Source organism: Neovison vison, chromosome 6, assembly GCF_020171115.1.
Source record: "Neovison vison isolate M4711 chromosome 6, ASM_NN_V1, whole genome shotgun sequence".
NCBI classification, from domain to species: domain Eukaryota; kingdom Metazoa; phylum Chordata; class Mammalia; order Carnivora; family Mustelidae; genus Neogale; species Neogale vison.
The window spans coordinates 59,767,092-59,784,912 of record NC_058096.1 but is presented as its reverse complement, the minus strand read 5'-3'; the positions used below and the strand labels follow the sequence as shown (position 1 = coordinate 59,784,912).

General features: G+C 39.0%; 2 protein-coding genes across 6 annotated transcripts in view; one reads left to right on the top strand and one right to left on the bottom strand.

Moving 5' to 3' along the window:
• The window catches only part of GTPBP8 (GTP binding protein 8 (putative)), a 197,420-nt gene that overhangs the window by 168,101 nt on the left and 11,498 nt on the right, over positions 1-17,821 (bottom strand). Inside the window, exon 6 of one of the 4 annotated variants that reach the window (XM_044251395.1) lies at positions 11,045-11,262. The exons of 2 other annotated variants lie outside the window; for them this stretch is intronic. In XM_044251395.1, the coding sequence (XP_044107330.1) occupies positions 11,202-11,262 (61 nt within the window). In that variant the 3' untranslated portion in view covers positions 11,045-11,201. Of the gene's footprint in view, positions 1-11,044; positions 11,263-17,044; positions 17,534-17,821 lie in introns of those variants that run through there. One more of the 4 variants, XM_044251393.1, reaches the window with a different exon arrangement.
• Positions 1,673-13,084, top strand: NEPRO (nucleolus and neural progenitor protein). 2 transcript variants are annotated; one of them, XM_044251390.1, is made up of 9 exons: positions 1,673-1,846; positions 3,470-3,624; positions 5,212-5,291; positions 5,670-5,801; positions 6,222-6,299; positions 6,931-7,292; positions 7,467-7,528; positions 10,223-10,476; positions 12,442-13,084. In XM_044251390.1, exons 1-9 carry the CDS (start codon positions 1,744-1,746, stop codon positions 12,902-12,904), a joined length of 1,689 nt encoding a protein of 562 aa, XP_044107325.1. In that variant the 5' UTR covers positions 1,673-1,743; the 3' UTR covers positions 12,905-13,084. The 2 variants fall into 2 exon arrangements, with proteins under 2 accessions (XP_044107325.1, XP_044107326.1); XM_044251391.1 differs by having other exon boundaries at positions 12,415-12,532.

Sequence of the window (17,821 nt, the reverse complement as noted above, 5' to 3'; positions counted from 1 at the left end):
ATACAACACAGTGAGAGTGTCTATGGTAACTGAATAACGGCTCCCCAAAGATGTCCACATCCTAATCCTCAGAATCTGTGACTATGTTACCTTACATTGCAAAACAGTTTCTGCAGATGTGATGAAGGTAGAGATTCTGAGATGGGATGCTTATACCAGGTTATTTTGGTGGGCCCAGTGTAATCACCAGGGTACTTCTAAGCAGGCAGGAGGATGAGAGAAAGAGAACATGGAGGGAGACTGGAAGATGCTATGTTACTGATTTTGAAAATGGAAGATAGACACATGAACAAAGGACTGCAATGCAAGTAGCCTTTAGAAACTGGAAAAAGTAAATGAATCCTTCACTAGAGCCTCCAGAAGGATCCAGTCCTGCCAACTGTAGTCTGGTGGGATCCATTTTGGATTTCTGACCTCCAGAAATATAATAAGTCTTTTAAGCAACTAAGTTTGTAATGGTTTATTACAGCAGCAATAGGAAGCTAATACAGAGGCCAATTCAAGGCACAATGGTAGTATATAAAGGGGTCTCTATATCAAGTTAAGGACTGGGGATGGGAAGCTCAGGAAGAATTACTCAGAGGTGATGACACCAGAGCTGAGGGAGACTGTATTTCGGAGGGATGATCCAAGTGAGGGATTAGTATTTGCAAGGCTTGTAGGAAGAGCATGGCCAAGTGCTTCAACAGGGCAAGGTTACTTGTATTAAACAGTATTAATTCTGGTAACAGTAAATATCTGCTTATATGCCAGGCACTCTTCTAAAGCACTATACAACCCTAAGGTAGAGACTATAATTTTTATTCTACCTACAAGGATACTAAGGTTTGGAGGAGTTACATAACTTTCCTGAGGTCACAGAGCTAGTAAACGTCAGAGCTAGAATTAGAATCTTAGTGGTCTGTATCCAAAACCCACGGACTGCCTCTTTTATACTTTACAGTGGATGACTTTCTCAAGTAAGGTAGTGTCAGTGTGGCTGAAGATAAAGACTCTATGAGAAAGTTATTAACGAGGTGAGGATCAGCAGAGCTGGTGATACCGTCATGTCTTAAACACTGACAGAGGATGGGATTGATGGAGAGTCAGATGGCCTCTAAGTTTCTTTGATGTGATCTCGGTTTTGCTGTTGGTGGAGCTAGAGGAAACTTCCTTGGCGGCCCTGGACAAAAGAAATCTCTTCTGTGTTTCAACTGCCACACCGTTTGTTGATGAAGATAGAGGAAACTTCCTTGACTGTCTTGGACAAAGTAAATCCCCTCTTCTGTGTTTCACATGCCACACCTTCCATAAACCTCTTTATTTAATTTCTTCCGTTCTCCCTAATGTCTGATGCGGAGACAGGGGTGTTTGGGTAACCTCAGTTTCTACATCTGTAAAATGCCTTTAAGTTAATTTCAAACTTCCCTGTGTGGGAGCCTAAACCCAATGCAGATTCCTCCCCCCTTCGGCGATTCTGATTAAGCAGTACTGGGACTGCTCCCTAGCTCCCAGCCCCAAACTCCCCCAAATGCTTCTGATAACCGGCCAAGCGCTGGTGACCAGAATCCGGACGACCATCCTCTCCAGCCCGCTGTATTTGGTACACCATTCGAGAAGCTCCCGCCCCCACTACTGGGCCCCGCCCTAGCCCCACCCCTTGTCCTCTCCCTCCCCCAGATTTCCTCTCTTCTCTCCTCCCTCGGTCGCTTCAGTAGGTCTCGCCGAGCTCCGCCCTTCCGCGCCCCTCCCCGACCTCCCGAGATGGCTACGGTGCGGCCGGGCCTGGAGCCGTGGAACCGCGTGAGAATCCCGAAGGCGGGGAGCCGCAGCACAGTGACCATACCGGACCCCGACGCAGCTCTGGGTGAGCGAAGGGCCCGGTGAACCGCAGACGCTTCCGGAGGCGGCGTCCGGCCGGGCCGGCGCACGTGCGCGGTGGGGGCGGGACTTCCTGAGCCCTAGGTCCCCAGTTTGCTAGGAATTTTGTAGGGGCTCTGGTTTGCTTTGGAATCCTTCACTAAACCCACTGTGCCTACGGCACGCCATGCCTGGAGGGACGGACGCCTAAGGCCTGGCCCCGCTCCCAGGGGGGCGGAGAGAGGTGGACGCCGCTGGCGTCTGGGAGAAGTGCTGTTTGGACAGCCTGGGCTCCCTCCGGCCACCAGCAGCCCCCTTCACCCTGCAGTCTGTGTCCTGATCTCTTAGGAAGGCGCTGGGGCACTCTGTGTTTACACGGCAGTCCTCATCTGTATTACGGGTTAGGGTTCGTGCTCCCTACCTAAGCGTCTAATGATGTCATTAGGGGGAAGTGCTCTTAACGTGTTTTATCCGTGGTATGGCTGTTTTCAGGCAGTAGGGCCCAGTAGTTAGGAGCGTGCCTCAGGAGCCAAATTGGGTTTGAATCCTGGCACTTCGCTCTGCTGGAGGTGGGCAGGTTGGGGGGTGTCGTTATTTAACCTTTCTGTGCTCAGCTCATTTTCACATGCGGATAAACATAGAACCTGCCTCAGAGGGCTGTTTTGAGGAAGAGGTACAGTTAGAAAGCATTTGGAACAGTGCCTGATACGGTAAATGGACACTTAAGTGATAGTTCATTTTAAATACCACCTATCTAATCACATCCTCCTCACCATCCATCCAACCTGCGCAATTTATAATCTTCCTGTTCCTCTATTAAAAAATTCTTTAACAGGATTCTGTTAAGCCTGGAAATTCAACAACTCCCCATTCTCAAAGCAGTCCTTTCTGGCTTCACATAGTTGGGACAAAATAAAGTTCTCCCTGTTCTGTAGTAATCTGCCTTTGTAGTCCGTCCATCTGGGATGCTAGTGCTTCCCTTAGTGACACAGAGACACACATTACCTCCTCCATCTACTTCACAGCTTTTCAGACTAGGAAGCTGTTATATCATTCTGAGCACCCCGTGTTCAGTCAAACATTCATCAAGTAGTGTAACTTCCAGTTACATTACATTACGGTTACATACATTACATAACAGTTGGCACAGTTGTTTCTCTTACTTGAATGTATTCTTACCTGAAAATAGTACACTCATACCACACCTTTGCTTTTAAGAGTATATCCATTCTGCCTTGCTTATGTACGTAACAAAATAGGGGATTTAGGGGATTTAGAGAAGCATAGAACAGGTACCCCACCATCAAAGTACTTAAGGTAAGTGTACACCAAATGACTGCAAAGTATTCGTATGAAAAATTCTTAAAAATCATAATAAAATGTGATACGAAGATACGTGTTATTGTTTAACAGATGTCCTCTTAATGATTTCTAGACTTTGTATCATCGGTCACCATTTTCCATCTTCTCACATACTTAAAATTGTTAATAGTGTTCTTGTAGTTAAAGCTGATTATATTAATTTGTTCTTAATCCCCTTAATAAGGGAAGATGTTTCTTCAGAGTATTTTTACATAATAAATTTCACATAAAAATACATACTAAGTTTTATTAAATATCTCTGGTTTAGACCTTTGTGTTGCAGCTGTAATTAGAGAATGCTGTCTTGTTACACGGTCACTGAAGAACCAAATCTTAGATGCAGAGACAGATGTGCTATGTGCAGTCCTTTACAGCAATCACAACAGGATGGGCCGCCACAAGCCCCATTTAGCCCTCAAACAGGTAAGGAGGAAGCCCTGCGTTTACGAATCAACATGTTTGCTTGATGAAAATGAGATTGCAGTGCCACTTAATATTTTGTTATTATGGGAAACCCAGTCAATTACTTGTGACTTCATAGATCATCAGTCCACAGTTGCATGTGGGATTTCATTTTTTTTTTTTTCCTGAAACCATTTCAAAAAGCAATTTATTTAGAAAGGTACTATGTTTAATTCTTTGCCAGCCTTGCTTCTAATGGGTAATTTTTATGAAAAATTCCATTATATATCACATAATAAATTATAGTACTTTTGCCTAGTTCACAGATACAGTGATTTGAGCAAGACAAAGTGTTGCATTAAGAAACAATTTCCTAATCATAATGAAAATCCTAAAATCTTAAAAAGAACAAAGTTGTGGTTTATATATTTATATATTATAGGGCATATAATCTAATCAGTAATATTTAGACTAAATGGCTGTATAACAAGTTATGGGAAGTGGTTTCCATAATATTTAGAGTTTAAGACACAGTTGGGCCCTCTAGTTTAGGGACTACCCTATACAGACAAGTCTCCTAAGCTGGATTCCTTATAAGGTCATAAATTCATTCACCTTATTAATTCTACAGGTATTTTTTGTAAGTTCTATGTGCCAGGCATTGTGTGTGGTGCTTAGAATACAGGGGTGAAACAGACATATTCTCTAAATTTACAGATTTGTATCCTCTGTTTTTTTTCTACTCCCATTACTTAAGGCAAAAAGAATGGAGATTTCTTCATCAAAGAAAGATATGGGAGCGTGTGGTCTTTCCCTAAGTTTTCTTTGCTGGGGCAGCTTTTTATCTCCTTATGAGTCTTTTACTCCAAAACCAAACCTGAATGTATTTCATGTTGAACATATCAGATCGAACCTCTTTTTCCTCCTGGCTTCCAAGCTATGAATAATTATCTATCAGAAAAATTGGGTGTTCTGTTTTCTCTGCATATTCCTTTTAGTTATCTCTCCCATTCAGTCCATTGATCAGTCAAAACTTTCTCTGCATCTAGACCCTTCTTTTAGTTCTGGCTGCATCTTCTTTCTTCAGAACTTGTCAATGTTTAGTTGTCTTGCTATCCTAATTGATTCTTCCTCAACTCCAGTCTTTCCTCTATGCTTGCATGTTCTATATGCCAAAGCCAGGGTAATCATCCTAAAACAAGGTTTGATATTTTTAATGGTTCTCCATTGTCTTCTGAATAAAGGTGAAACCTCTTAGCTTTACTATCTTGTTTTAGTAGTTTCACTATTAGAAAGCACGTTTTTCAGAAAAATCTTGAGAATAATCTTATACTTACTTTGGTGCCCTTTAGAGCATCAGTGACATCCTGACACATAGTAAATTCCTAGTTATAAACTGATTTGAGAAATGTGTTTGGCTGGGTTAATTTCAAATCTTTAAGTAGGGGCAGCTGTTTTTGCACTACACATTACTTTACCCTAAAATGAAGGTATTCTCTTGTGTTGAGTGTATTTCCATACTTTGAACTTTTACATTTCTTTGCTTTTGTGATCATATCAGTGGCCATGTTTGTGTGATATAAATTTGAGCTGTTCTTCCCCTTTCAGGTTGAACAATGTTTAAAACGTTTGAAAAACATGGATTTGGAGGGTTCAATTCAACATCTGTCTGAGTTGTTTTCTTCCAAGTAAGTGGGCCAGTGGCTTTGTAATGGTCTGTGTGGTGGGCTGGGAACTCATAGTCTTCAATGTGATCTCCATTGGACTTCTTTGCTTGGTGTTGGGATATAACCCAACTATATAAACTGAGGAGTTTTACAAATTTTGTTTTAATAAGAGGCGCCTCATATTTGTGATAATCTCTCCTCTGTTGGTTTGTGGGAGGGACTAGCAGGACACTAAACCCTGGGTCAAGATAGATTATATTGAAACATTGTTGTCAGTCAATTCCAGAGAGGAGCTTCCAGCTCATCTGTCCTTGAAAATAGCTGTGTAAGTGCTTCACAAGTAATGAAGTTTAAGAATGAAAATAACAGAAAATAACATTCTTTTCCATTTTTGTGAAGTGAAAATCAGCCTGTAAATACCAAGGCATGTGTCATTCCTAGCCAACCAGTGGTTGAGCTGGTGCTCATGAAGATTTTGGGAGCCTGCAAGTTGTTACTTCGCTTCTTGGACTGTTGCTGCAAGACATTTCTGTATCCTTGATCAACTGAAATGCTTTCCTCTGAATTGGAATTCTTTGGATATATTTAATTGGTATTTCTGTTTGAAAGCTACGAGGTTATAGGAAGGAGGTTATAGGAAGTTATAATGTATGTTTAAAATTTTGCATCTTGGCCTCCTTTTACAGCCATTGCCAGAGACTGTCAGTCTCCATCTAGCATGTATTATCCTAAGGGCACTGACAGTTAGAAATTCTACATCACAGAAGCTAAATAATGAGAGCTCTGGAAGAGTGCATATTACTTTAAGTTTCCATGACTGAAATAGAACATATTAAGGCTTTAATTTCTTCAAGAAAATTCTATTTCCCATCTGTTTTTTTTTTCGTAAACGTAACTTGCAATATTCAGATTACTTTGGTTTTGTTTTCCAACTTTAACTTGATTCTCCAGCTTGACTGTGAAGCACCTAGGCTTGCAAGAATTCATTATTTTAAACCTTGTGATGGTTGGGCTGGTGAGCAGGTTATGGTATGTATGTATATAAAATCCTTCATTTCTTTTTCATCTAACTCAGCCTAGGTTTTCATATTTCTTTTCCCGTGGGATGCTGATGGTGCAGGGGTTCTGTTTCTTCACTTGATTCATGTTTTACTTGTGGTGGATTGGGAACCTAAATGTTCATGGTTAGGTCTTTGATGTCTCTCAGGTATTATTTGGGTCTCTCAAGTATTATTTGCAATCATCTTGTTTATTCTGCTTATTCTTAGAGGTAATAAGATTAGAATGAATAACAGCTAACTTATTATTCTTTTCTGTAATGGAAATAGCTTTAATTTTTGCTTCTTTTAAGACATTCCAAAAGAACAGAGACGATGTAGAGAATCTGAAACTTGCCTGAAATCTCACCATGTAGCTAAAACCATACATACCCTTTGAGACACCTTCCCGTTGAGTACTTTATTTAGTTTTAAGTAACATTTTGTACTTGGGTTTTTCTGCTTGGGCTGGACTAATCTCGCTCTTCGCAAATATGTGCTAGAGGATTTTTAATCTATAGTGGCAGACTGATACTTATTTTCAGCTTTGAATCTATTGTGGTTATTACATAAGGTGCAAATTATAATTGCTTGCTAATTCATGACTTCCTGTCTTTTTCTAGGGTTCTCTATAAAGGTGTTTTGAAAAGGCTGACGTCTTTATATGAGCCATTGTTCAGATTGCTTCAGCAGATCTCTAGGATTCAACCACTGCCTTACTTCAAAGATTTTACTTTTCCTTCTGATATTGCTGAGTTTTTAGGACAGCCCTATTTTGAGGTCTTTAAGAAAAAAATGCCTACAGCTTTTGCAGCTAAAGGAGTAACTAAACTGTTAAATAAACTGTTTTTAACAAAAGAGCAATCACCAAGGTTTAACCAAGAAACTATACTCAGAATTTCCAAAAAAGCTAAACAAATGAGGATCAATATACAGAATAATGTGGATCTTGGACAGCCAATAAAGAATAAGAAAGTTTTCAAAGGTAATTTACTTTTATATAGCACAGACTTTTACAAGTCCCTTTATTTCTTTTGTAGTAATTTGGCAAGAAATGTCATATACTTAAGAATTTGATTTGAAAATAGTATGCTAATAGTATGAAAATAGAATGATATTGAAAATGGTTTTTGTATCCGTGGTCTCTCCATTTCTACAGAAGAGTCATCAGAATTTGATGTGAGAGCTTTCTGCAAACAGCTGAAACACAAAGCTACTCAGGTTTGTCTGGTTTCTATTACTATGGCTTATGATTTCTGCTAATTTGTGGAATAGATACCATTTACCAAGGGCAGAGATTGAGTCTCTGTTTTTATCCCCAGCTCTCAGCTTAGTGCCACCTTGGTTTTCCTCCTAAGCTTCTGAATGAATAGAGGCCCAAGGGACTGAGTGCATCGAGTAAATTCAGGTTATAGAATGTCTTCAAAAACATTTTACTCAGAGTTTTGCTAGAATTCTAAAGTGTCTCTAGGATCCATTGTAGGCGTGGATTGTGTTAAGAGTATGAGCTTTGGCGGTGCCTGGGTGGCTCAGTCAGTTGAGCGTCTGACTCTTGATTTTGGCTCAGGTCATGATCTTGGCATCCTGGGATTGAGCCTGACATTAAGGCTCTGCACTCAGTGTGGAATCTGCTTATCCCTTTCCCTCCCCCTCTGCTTCTGCTCCCTGCTCATGCTCTCTCTCTCTCAAATAAATGAATAAAATCTTAAAAAAAAAAAAAGTATGAGCTTTGCAGTGAGACAGAAATGGTTTGAGTCCTGGCTTTAGTTGGTACTAGCGGTGGGACGTTATGTAAGTTTCTTGACCTGCCCATACCTCTGTTTTCTAATACAGTATGCCCCTCATAGGGTTATGCAGTTTCCATGCATGTAAAGTCTTCAGCACAGAGTCTGGAGTACGGTTAAGCACGTAACTGTGGTCAGATGTTATTAACTACTCTCATGGTTACTGTCATCCTCATCTTTCGTCATGAGGTTTCTCTTTCTTTGCCGGTTAGGCTTCAAGCTTTAACATGATCCCTCTTAGTCATTGTCTGTAAATTCTGTTCTGGACCTAGCAACAGATAAATACATCAGTGTTACCCACTTTCATGTGGGAACTACTTCTTTTATCATCTGTCCTCAGATTGTTTTCTCCTGGTGTCCTACATGGATGATCTCTTCTTTTCTATTTAAGAATTCTTATTTATTATTGATAAATCAGAGTTCTTTCTTGAATGTTTATAAGGATTCTAGCTTAGATTTATATTCTGTCCAATTTATGAGTTCTAGAGGGAGGAATCATCATCATCATAGCCCTAATAATAGCTAATATGTATATTGCATTTACTCTTGAAATGCTTTATGTGAGTTAATTCCTACAGTCCTTGCAAAAGCCCTGTTAGGCTGGTGCTATTATTATTGTTTCCATATTTCAGGTGAGAAAATTGAGGCTTAGAAAGGACAAGAAACTTGCTTAGGCCGCACCGCAAGTATGGGGCAAAGCTGGGATTTGAACACAGACAGTTTGGTTTCACAGTCTTTGTTCTTTATCATTATATCAGTCCCCCAAATCGTTTTGTCAACTCTGTCTCAAGAACTATGGCTCTCTGACCCTTGAAAGTTCTGCAGTCCATCTATCTGTTCCTGGGTAAGCTGGTTTTAAAGCCGTTTGGTTGGTCCCCAGTCCCTATTCATGACTAATCACTACCACAGTTTTTTTTTGTTTTAAAGATTTTATTTATTTATTTGACAGAGATCACAATAGGCAGAGAGGCAGGCAGATGAGAGGGGGGAAGCGGGCTCGCCGCTGAGCAGAGAGCCCGATGTGGGGCTCGCTCCCAGAACCCTGGGATCATGACCTGGGCTGAAGGCAGAGGCTTTAATCCACTGAGCCACCCAGGAGCCCCTCACTACCACAGTTTTAACAGTTAGCACTAACATGCTCAGCTTGCTTCTAAGGTCAAATTTCTTTTATCAGTTACCAACACTAAGTATTGATAGGTCTCGACTTTTATATTTTCTACTACTTTTTTATGAGAAATTGGGAGCAGTTTTGAATGAAAAATGAAAGCAGATCTAGTAAGTGGCATATTTTTGTAAACAATGAAGGCTGGTATAATTCAGACTTTACTTAACATAGAAAGATGGGGTTGAAGAGACACATCAAAAGATGGCTGAATTGGAAGTGTTGCTCAGTTAAGCATTTTTAACACACATTCAGCATCATCCCTTTGTGCATTTTCAGTAACATTTTTGACCCATCATTGAGGAGGGTAACTTGGTATAGAAATAAGTGAAAAACAAATTTGTGATAGTCTAGTAGTGTCAAGGGAAAGGGCTCTTCAGTGATTTTTCTTTTCCCTACCAGATAGACCTTGACTAGTATTTATTCAGTTTCATTCTTATGTATAGATTAAATAGCTGTATGTGTTAGAATATTTGTATTATGATTCGCATCTGAATTCAGTTATAGATGTGGTCTGTTGTTGCATAGAGGAGGAAAAAAATCTCGTGTTAGTAGCAGTGGATAAAAAAATTAAGTTTTTTAAAAAATTTAAATTCAACTAGCCAACATTAGTTAACCAACATTAGTTTCAGATGTTGAGTTCAGTAATTGATCAGTTGCATATAACACTCATTGCACATCACATCACATGCCCTCTTCAATGCCCATACGTAGTTACCCCAACCGCGACCCACCTACCCTCTAGCAACCCTCCGTTTGTTTCCTACAGTTAAGAGTCTCATGGTTTGTCTTCCTCTCTGATGACTTCCCATTGTTTTTTAAGACAAAGGAAAGCACAGTGAGCTTTAAAAGTTTTCCTTCTTTTAAAAAGACATTTCTAATTTTCATAGGGGTCAACTTTTCTCTGGTTATATATTTGCAAGTCAGTAGGAAATCCAATATATTTTTTCTCACCTTTCCATATTTCAGGAGACCAACTTAAAATGTTCTCAGTCCAAACTAAAGGCTACCCAACATTCTTCTCAGAAAGCAACAGGAACTCCCTGTGCCAAAAGTTTTGTGCAGAGATTTCGAGAGGCTGAGAGTTTTATTCAACTTTCTGAAGAAATCCAAACAGCAATTTTGTGGTGCAGGAGCAAAAAACTCAAGGCTCTGGCCTCCTTTCTGGGTAACAAACTTCTTAAAAGTAACCGGCTTAAACATGTGGAAGCTCAAGGGTGTAGGTAGGTATATAATAAGAATTCCATTCCTTTATTTTTTCTGTTGTTATTTAGGGCAAAAGTATATATATATTCAAGTTAGCTTTCTGAAAAATGGGATAGCCCCCCTAGGGGGGCTAAAAGAACAATCTATTCAAACTGCAGTTTTGTTTGCTTTTGTTGGTCACAGCTGTATCACTGGGAAGAAGAAAGTTAACTTGGTTAATTAGATTTATTTATTTATATTCTTCACCATTCCATTTGTTCATTCAGAAAGCCTTAGGAGTGTTTGTGGGATGCTAAGCCAGGGGATGCATTGTGTAAGATGGACTTAATCCTCATGGAGTACTAGCTCTCACTCCTGCTCTGGTAGGAGAGACAGCTTCAGGGCAGCAGGATGAGGGTGTGAGAGCAGAAGTACACACCAGACTCTGGGCTTAGGGTTAGGTAATGTTTGTTCGTGAGTGCCAGACTCTCCATGTATTGATTTCTTCCTTTCCCTCTGGTTCTTAGGTTCACAGAACTGCTTAAGGGTGGTTATCTTTGATTGTGAGTCAGTATTATTTGAAGCATTATAATGAAGTCAGATGCCTTAGGGTTTTATATTTTTATTGAAAAAATAATAGATGCCCATCATAACAATTTTAGACAAAAAAAGGCTGTAAAGATTAACAAGAACAAGTTTTGATTGAGAGCTGGGGGAGAAGTTAAGTATTCCTAAGGAAAGGATTGTTGGAAGGGTTTCTACATTAAGGTCCTTTAAAGAACTGTAGCCATCTAAAAATGATCCATTGTAGGGTGGAACTCAGCCTGAGATGGAGAAGGGGTAGAAGAGACAGAGATGATAACAATTAAGAGTTAGTGAGAAGGGTAACAAAGTGGTATTTGGTTAAACCATTATTCCCTACCCCACAAAAAAACCTGCTCTTTTGTACTGTTGTTTTGCTGTTTCAATATGCTGTAGTATGTTTGAAATTTGCATAATGTCCATAACTCTCTGAGGTAGGCAGTATTATTCCCATTTTGTAGCTGAGGATATAGGGGATTTTGTTCAGATTGTTACATCTGGAGATCTAGAATTCAATTCAGATCCTCTGATTCTTCTGTTTGCATATTTTTCTATTTCCATTTTAATTAGGAGGTACACTTACCCTCTCCCCACTTAAAAATCACCACTTAGAGTAAGACAAGAAAAGCTTTTGGAAACTGGTCTTGAATCACTACATTATAAAGGCTTCCTCGAAGTTATATATTTATTTAAAAAGTAAAAGGGGGAGTGACAGGGGTAGAAGTTACGGATCCATGCTAATCTTTTGAAATGTAACACGGTGAGGCAGTTAGCAAGTACATTACAAGACAATGTAATGTACCTTGTCGCAGTATACCTTATTCAGAAGCAAAGCACCTAAAATAATCAGCAATTTGAGTTCTGAATTCCCACACTTGAGGAAGATATATGAATCACAATTAGGGCAGCCCAGGGTATCAGGTGGTCTAGCCAGAAGCTCTGTCTTCTCATTCTTAGGTAAACTCCGTCTCTGACTTTGATTCCTTTTCCCTTGTTCACTCCCTGCTACAACATGAAGTTACTTATCCAGATATAGATTAATGCATCCAGGCGGATGTTCTATTTGTGATACATCCTTTCCCCAGCTCCACTCCTGTTACATTAAGAACAGTTTGGCGGTTATCAGGGAGCTATCTGACAGCTACCTTGCTAGGCAGTTGTAGGAGGTACTTCACTTAGGGAACAAAATGGGGACATACTTGACTATAATCTGAATCAGAGGGAAACTGCTCTGAAAACAGATTTGGGTTGAAGCTCTTATTTATTTTTTGTGATGATTCTGGGGTTGTACACAGTTATAGGACCTGTATACAGTTTTGTGTACTTTTCTTTTAGGAGTTGACAAAAAGGGAGACAAACGTTTTTGAAAATGTCTTTCTGTGTCTTAATCCCAGATTTTGCCTTTCTCTTGTCCTTTAAAGTTTGCCAAAGAAATTAGAGTGCATAAAAACATCTATTTGCAACTGCCTTCGTCGTGTCTCAGGAATCAAAACTTCAAAGCGTCATGTGAGACGAAGAAGATCTCAGAATAGATTTTTACTGGAACAGAGGAAACTACAGAGAAAGTTGCAGTTAACTCTTTCAAAAGAAATTCAGCCATCCCCTCAAGGGACTCAGAATGCTACAGATAGCAGTAAATGGAGACTCTCGCACTATACAGTTCAGAGAACTGATCTCTCCCCTAACAGTAAGCTTCTCCTGAGTAGCAGAATTTCAAATCCTGTCCTACAAACTAAAGAGAAACAAATTCATGAAAACCTTACAGGAAGCAATGAAAATGAAACTGATTCATGGACAATACTGCAAATGAACAAACATAATACATCAGGAACCATTAAGGAGACAGATGACATTGATGATATTTTTGCTTTAATGGGAGTTTAGATGCTCATTTGTGAGACATTTAAGTGCTTAACAAACTGATCTGGTGTCCTGCTGTTTTATGTGGAACTGCTGAAAAAAAATCTGGAAAGACTTGGAAGTACCACTTGGACTCATAGAGGAGCTGCTTTAGTGTAACATTGTACAGCAGTTCGTTTCAGTTCAATAAACATTTATAGTAGCTCTGTGTCATTCAACTGACAATTATTTGAATATTAAATAGTCAAATTTTGAATTTGACTTTGTGCCAGGGGTTTAGATGAAAAAAGAAATCTACCATATCCTGTCCTTGAAAAGCAGATATAATTCCTTGATTAAACCTGGTGGGTCCCTGAAAAACAGAATAATTTTATGATTTACCAGGGAATTAAGAACTGAGAAATTAGGTTTATAAAACCCTACCCTGTGCTTTAGGGTTATATAGGGAGTCAGCTGGCCTAGGAAGTATCAAGGAGTGCTTGAAAAGTCACTTTGGTCTTAACTGGCTCCGTTGTAGGTAAGTCCATCTCTGAATACCCATATTTGTAGCTTCTAATGATTGTGCTGACTTGATTATAAATTAGAATTGATCATCATAAGGATCTAAAAAATTTTGCCACTAACTATATTCTCAGGGACTGGGAATATAGTTATCTCACAGGAGGGCGAATTAAAATGCTTTTGGAGTTCTCTAAAAGTTTTTGGGTTTTTTTCTGGTTTACTTATTTGGGTGCTAGTGAGTGATTCTGAATAAACTTATCTCACAGGAGGGCGAATTAAAATGCTTTTGGAGTTCTCTAAAAGTTTTTGGGTTTTTTTCTGGTTTACTTATTTGGGTGCTAGTGAGTGATTCTGAATAAACTTTTCCAAAAAGGATGTAAGGTGACATGTATAACCATACATGAAATACAAAGAAGATAGCAAAGTAGAAGTAGATAAGAAAGTTAAATGAAAAAATAAAGCTTAGTTACACAAAACAGAACCAGGAATGAGGCCACACATATATCAATAATTTAATGTTGATGCTACCATCTGGTATTTTATATTGTTTTACCATTGCCAGAGATGGTAAATCTTACATATTTTCAAATATTCTAGTTTATTAGAATTAGGTCAGTAAGCTTCTATTTGTTAAGAAGGTTGTATTAAGTTTTCTGTTACATGTAGACTTATAGAAAAGTAAAACAGTTCCCCATTATATATCATACCCACCCTTTTCCTTCACCATCCTCACTCTATTTCCGTTCCATTCTTTATCTGGCCTTGTTCTTTCTGCACCTTTCCCACTTATCTCTACTGGGGGTTCTCGTTTTGAGAATCACTTGGTGGATTGTTTAAAATGCAGATTCCCTTCTGAAGAGACTGATAAACACAGCCAAGGGACGGGGACAGAAGCCTGCATGACCTCATGGAGGCTGAGATCAAAACCCAAGTCGAGATCGGGAGTCAGATGCCCAACTGACTGAGCTATCCAGGTGCCTATAAGCCTGCATTTTTAACAAGGTGCTTAGGTGATCTGATGCAAGTAGCCTATAAAGCAGAGTTAAACACCGCTTTAGATTCTTTTTTTCCTGAAGCCTTGCAAACATCCTGATTTACTTCAAAGTTCTTAATACATTTCTAGTCCCTTTTCATTGTTTATATTTTTCCTGGCTTGCTACCAAGTGATAGTAGCTACTTAGTACCTTAAAACACAGATAATACTAGGGAGATCTCATTTATAACAAGTCTAGCCATAGCCATCAGCTTCTGTGATTTTAAGATTTAAGGTCCAGTCTTGCTTCTGTTTTCATTTGCAGATGAATCCACACAGTTAGTTTCCCTGGACTTTGCTTCATCTGAAGTGGCATCATTGTTCAAGAATCAGAAACTTGAAGTGTTCAAAGAGATTTTCCCTCAGTGAGAAAACCAGAGTGTTCAGTGATTTGTCTATGGAGGCTAGAGCCTGGATTGAACTACAGGCCTATCACTTTTTTCTACTTAATTAATGTTCCTTTGGAGTAAGTTTCCTCATCTCCTCTTCCCCTCTCTTGCTCCTTAGAATTCTGGGGGAATAGTAAAAAAGCTTCACATGTGTTCACCAAACGATATTTTATACATATTTATAAGAAATGTAATATCTTAGATCAGTTAATCTTTCCAAACAACTTAAAATTCCAACGTCTTAAATTTTTAAAAGTAAAATCTAAAATATACAAACCATAACTTACTAGTAAATTAGATTAGAAACTACTGTTAGTGGGGGTGCCTGGGTGGCTCAGTTGGTTAAGTACCCAACTCTTGATTTCAGCTCAGGCCATTATCTCAGGGTCATGAGACTGAGCCCCATGTTGGGCTCCGTGCTGAGTGTGGAACCCCCTTAAAGTTCTCTTTTTTCCCTCTCCCTCTAGTCTCCATACCCCAACCAAAAAAGAAAAAAAAAATACTGTTAGTATCATCGTGAATACCGGTTTTACCCCTCTGGTAGCATTAAAACACTTAGATCATTCATAAGAGCACTGTGGTGAGACCTCCCATGCCCAAATCCTCTTGGCCTTACTTCAGCCACTCCTGTGGCCACCAGTTTCCAGTAGGAGTGGACAACTGCACTTTGCATGATGTTCTCATGCTCCTGACAAGTTGCCGGAACTGCTTGGCACTTAGGCATGCACAAGTTGGAAGAAGTGTGGAGCTACCTTCTCCCCACTTCAAAGGCAACACAGAGGCATGTTTCCTAAGTCTCCCCAAAAGGTGCCTCAAGATCAAGACTAGTACCTATGTGATGTCCAACTCTTGCATCATTGGTTGACTTTCCTTTCTTCTGTTTCCTTTTTCCATCACTCCTATTCCCTGGGGTCACTTGCCAAATAAATGACTATATGCAAACTTGTCTTGGGCTCTGCTTTTAGGAGAACCAAGGCTAAGATAAGGAGTAAAGTAATACTGGCAGGCAAAATGATGACTTCTAAGATTGTTCTATTGTCACCATATATTTCACTTTGTGAATGCCTACATAAAGTTTTTTGTTTCTTTCAGCTTAAAACACTGGTGGTTAGAATAGACCAGGATTGGGGCGCCTGGGAGGCTCAGTGGGTTAAGCCACTGCCTTCAGCTCAGGTCATGGTCTCAGGGTCCTGGGATCGAGTCCCACATCCGGCTCTCTGCTCAGCAGGGGGCCTGCGTCCTCCTCTCTCTCTTTGCCTACTTGTGATCTCTCTCTGTCAAATAAATAAATAAAATCTTTGGAAAAAAAAAAAAAGAATAGACCAGGATTATCAATTATAAAACTGAAAATATATTCACAATTGAATTCCCTAAAAAAGCCACAAACTTGTTTTACAGACTTAGTTTTTAACGAGGGCTACTGCTATAATCTTAATATTCAGCCTCACATTGAAAAGCTATGCCACTTACATGAACAGGTCAGTAGCATCTTCATAAAAAATTTTTCTGTTAACTTTAGCTCAAAGTAAGGCTTTATCTTTCCATTCTGAATCTTACTGTACCAATTCACACTGGTCCATCAACTTTTTTCTTCTCCCTTTTGCAAATATCAGTGTTCTCACTTAAAACTAGTTCTTGGGGGGCGCCTGGGTGGCTCAGTGGGTTAAGCCGCTGCCTTCGGCTCAGGTCATGATCTCAGGGTCCTGGGATCGAGTCCCGCATCCGGCTCTCTGCTCAGCAGGGAGCCTGCTTCCCTCTCTCTCTGCCTGCCTCTCCATCTACTTGTGATTTCTCTCTGTCAAATAAATAAATAAATAAAATCTTTAAAAAAAAAAAAAAAAAAAAAACTAGTTCTTGGTTTTTGTCTTTCAGTAGAGAAAATGTTACCTCCTCTATGACAAGAGGCTTTCTGTGATAAATCTGAATTTTGCTATATTCTTCGTTGGTTTCACTTTACAAATATATAGAGTATACAGATATTCTCTACACGTACAATACCATTTTAATCTCTGTAGCTTTGTGAGTTATACATTAAGGGCAGAGAAATCAAGTAATCTGCCCAAAGCCCAAACTAATAAATACTAGAACTGGAACTTAAATTCTGATCTTCTGATTCTGAATCCTCTGTTCACTTGAAGGTGAATGATCCCAGTCTGAAAAGATTGATGTTTTCAGCATGGACTGACTGGAATTTTATCAAGAATATTTTATATTCAAATAAGGACTCGGAAAAAAGACTAATTATAGGCATAAAGAGAAGCATTTATCTTCCATCTACCTGAAAGTGCTCAACAGAAAAGTAGCCCCTTTTTACCTAGTCCATTTTAATACTTAAATATACATAACAGACATTTTCTTTAAAAGACAAAAGCCCAATAAAAACCATTCTCTACATAGTAGTAAATAGGTTTTCATATTATGGACTTCCATATGCTCGTTTGTCAGTTTGTTAAAACAGAAACGCTGTTAAAATAAGAAGGGTATCTGTTCTAATGAACTGCACAATTTAATTATTTACAAGATCTTTTTCCCCAGCACAAATTCATTCGTGCTTGATGCAGGTTTTAAAGCTGAAATGTTCCTTCTGCAAATTACAGATACACAACATTTAAAACAATGTTGAAATTCTAGGTATTCAACTCCAGTTGGCCAAAGCCATCAGTCTTAAGATTCCCTGTTATATCTGCTATAAAGCATCTCAACAGATGGATTCCAGAATAGGTCACAGAACTGTGAAAAGAAAAGAAAAATTTTCTTCTTTACTTAAGATGTAGTAACATACCTGAATTCATCTAACTTAAAAACTGCTTAAAAACTTTTGAGTTCCATGTATGAAACAGAATGTCTTGATTTGTTCTACCTTTCCTTTCTTCCACCAGCCTCTTGTGTTCTAAATCTGATGATACACATTATTTGATCAGTTTCCTTCAGGATCCTAAAAATTTCACCATATCTACTACTTTGCCTTTTATTAAGCAGACTAAGTTTTTTTTTTTTTTAAAATTGAGGTATAATTGA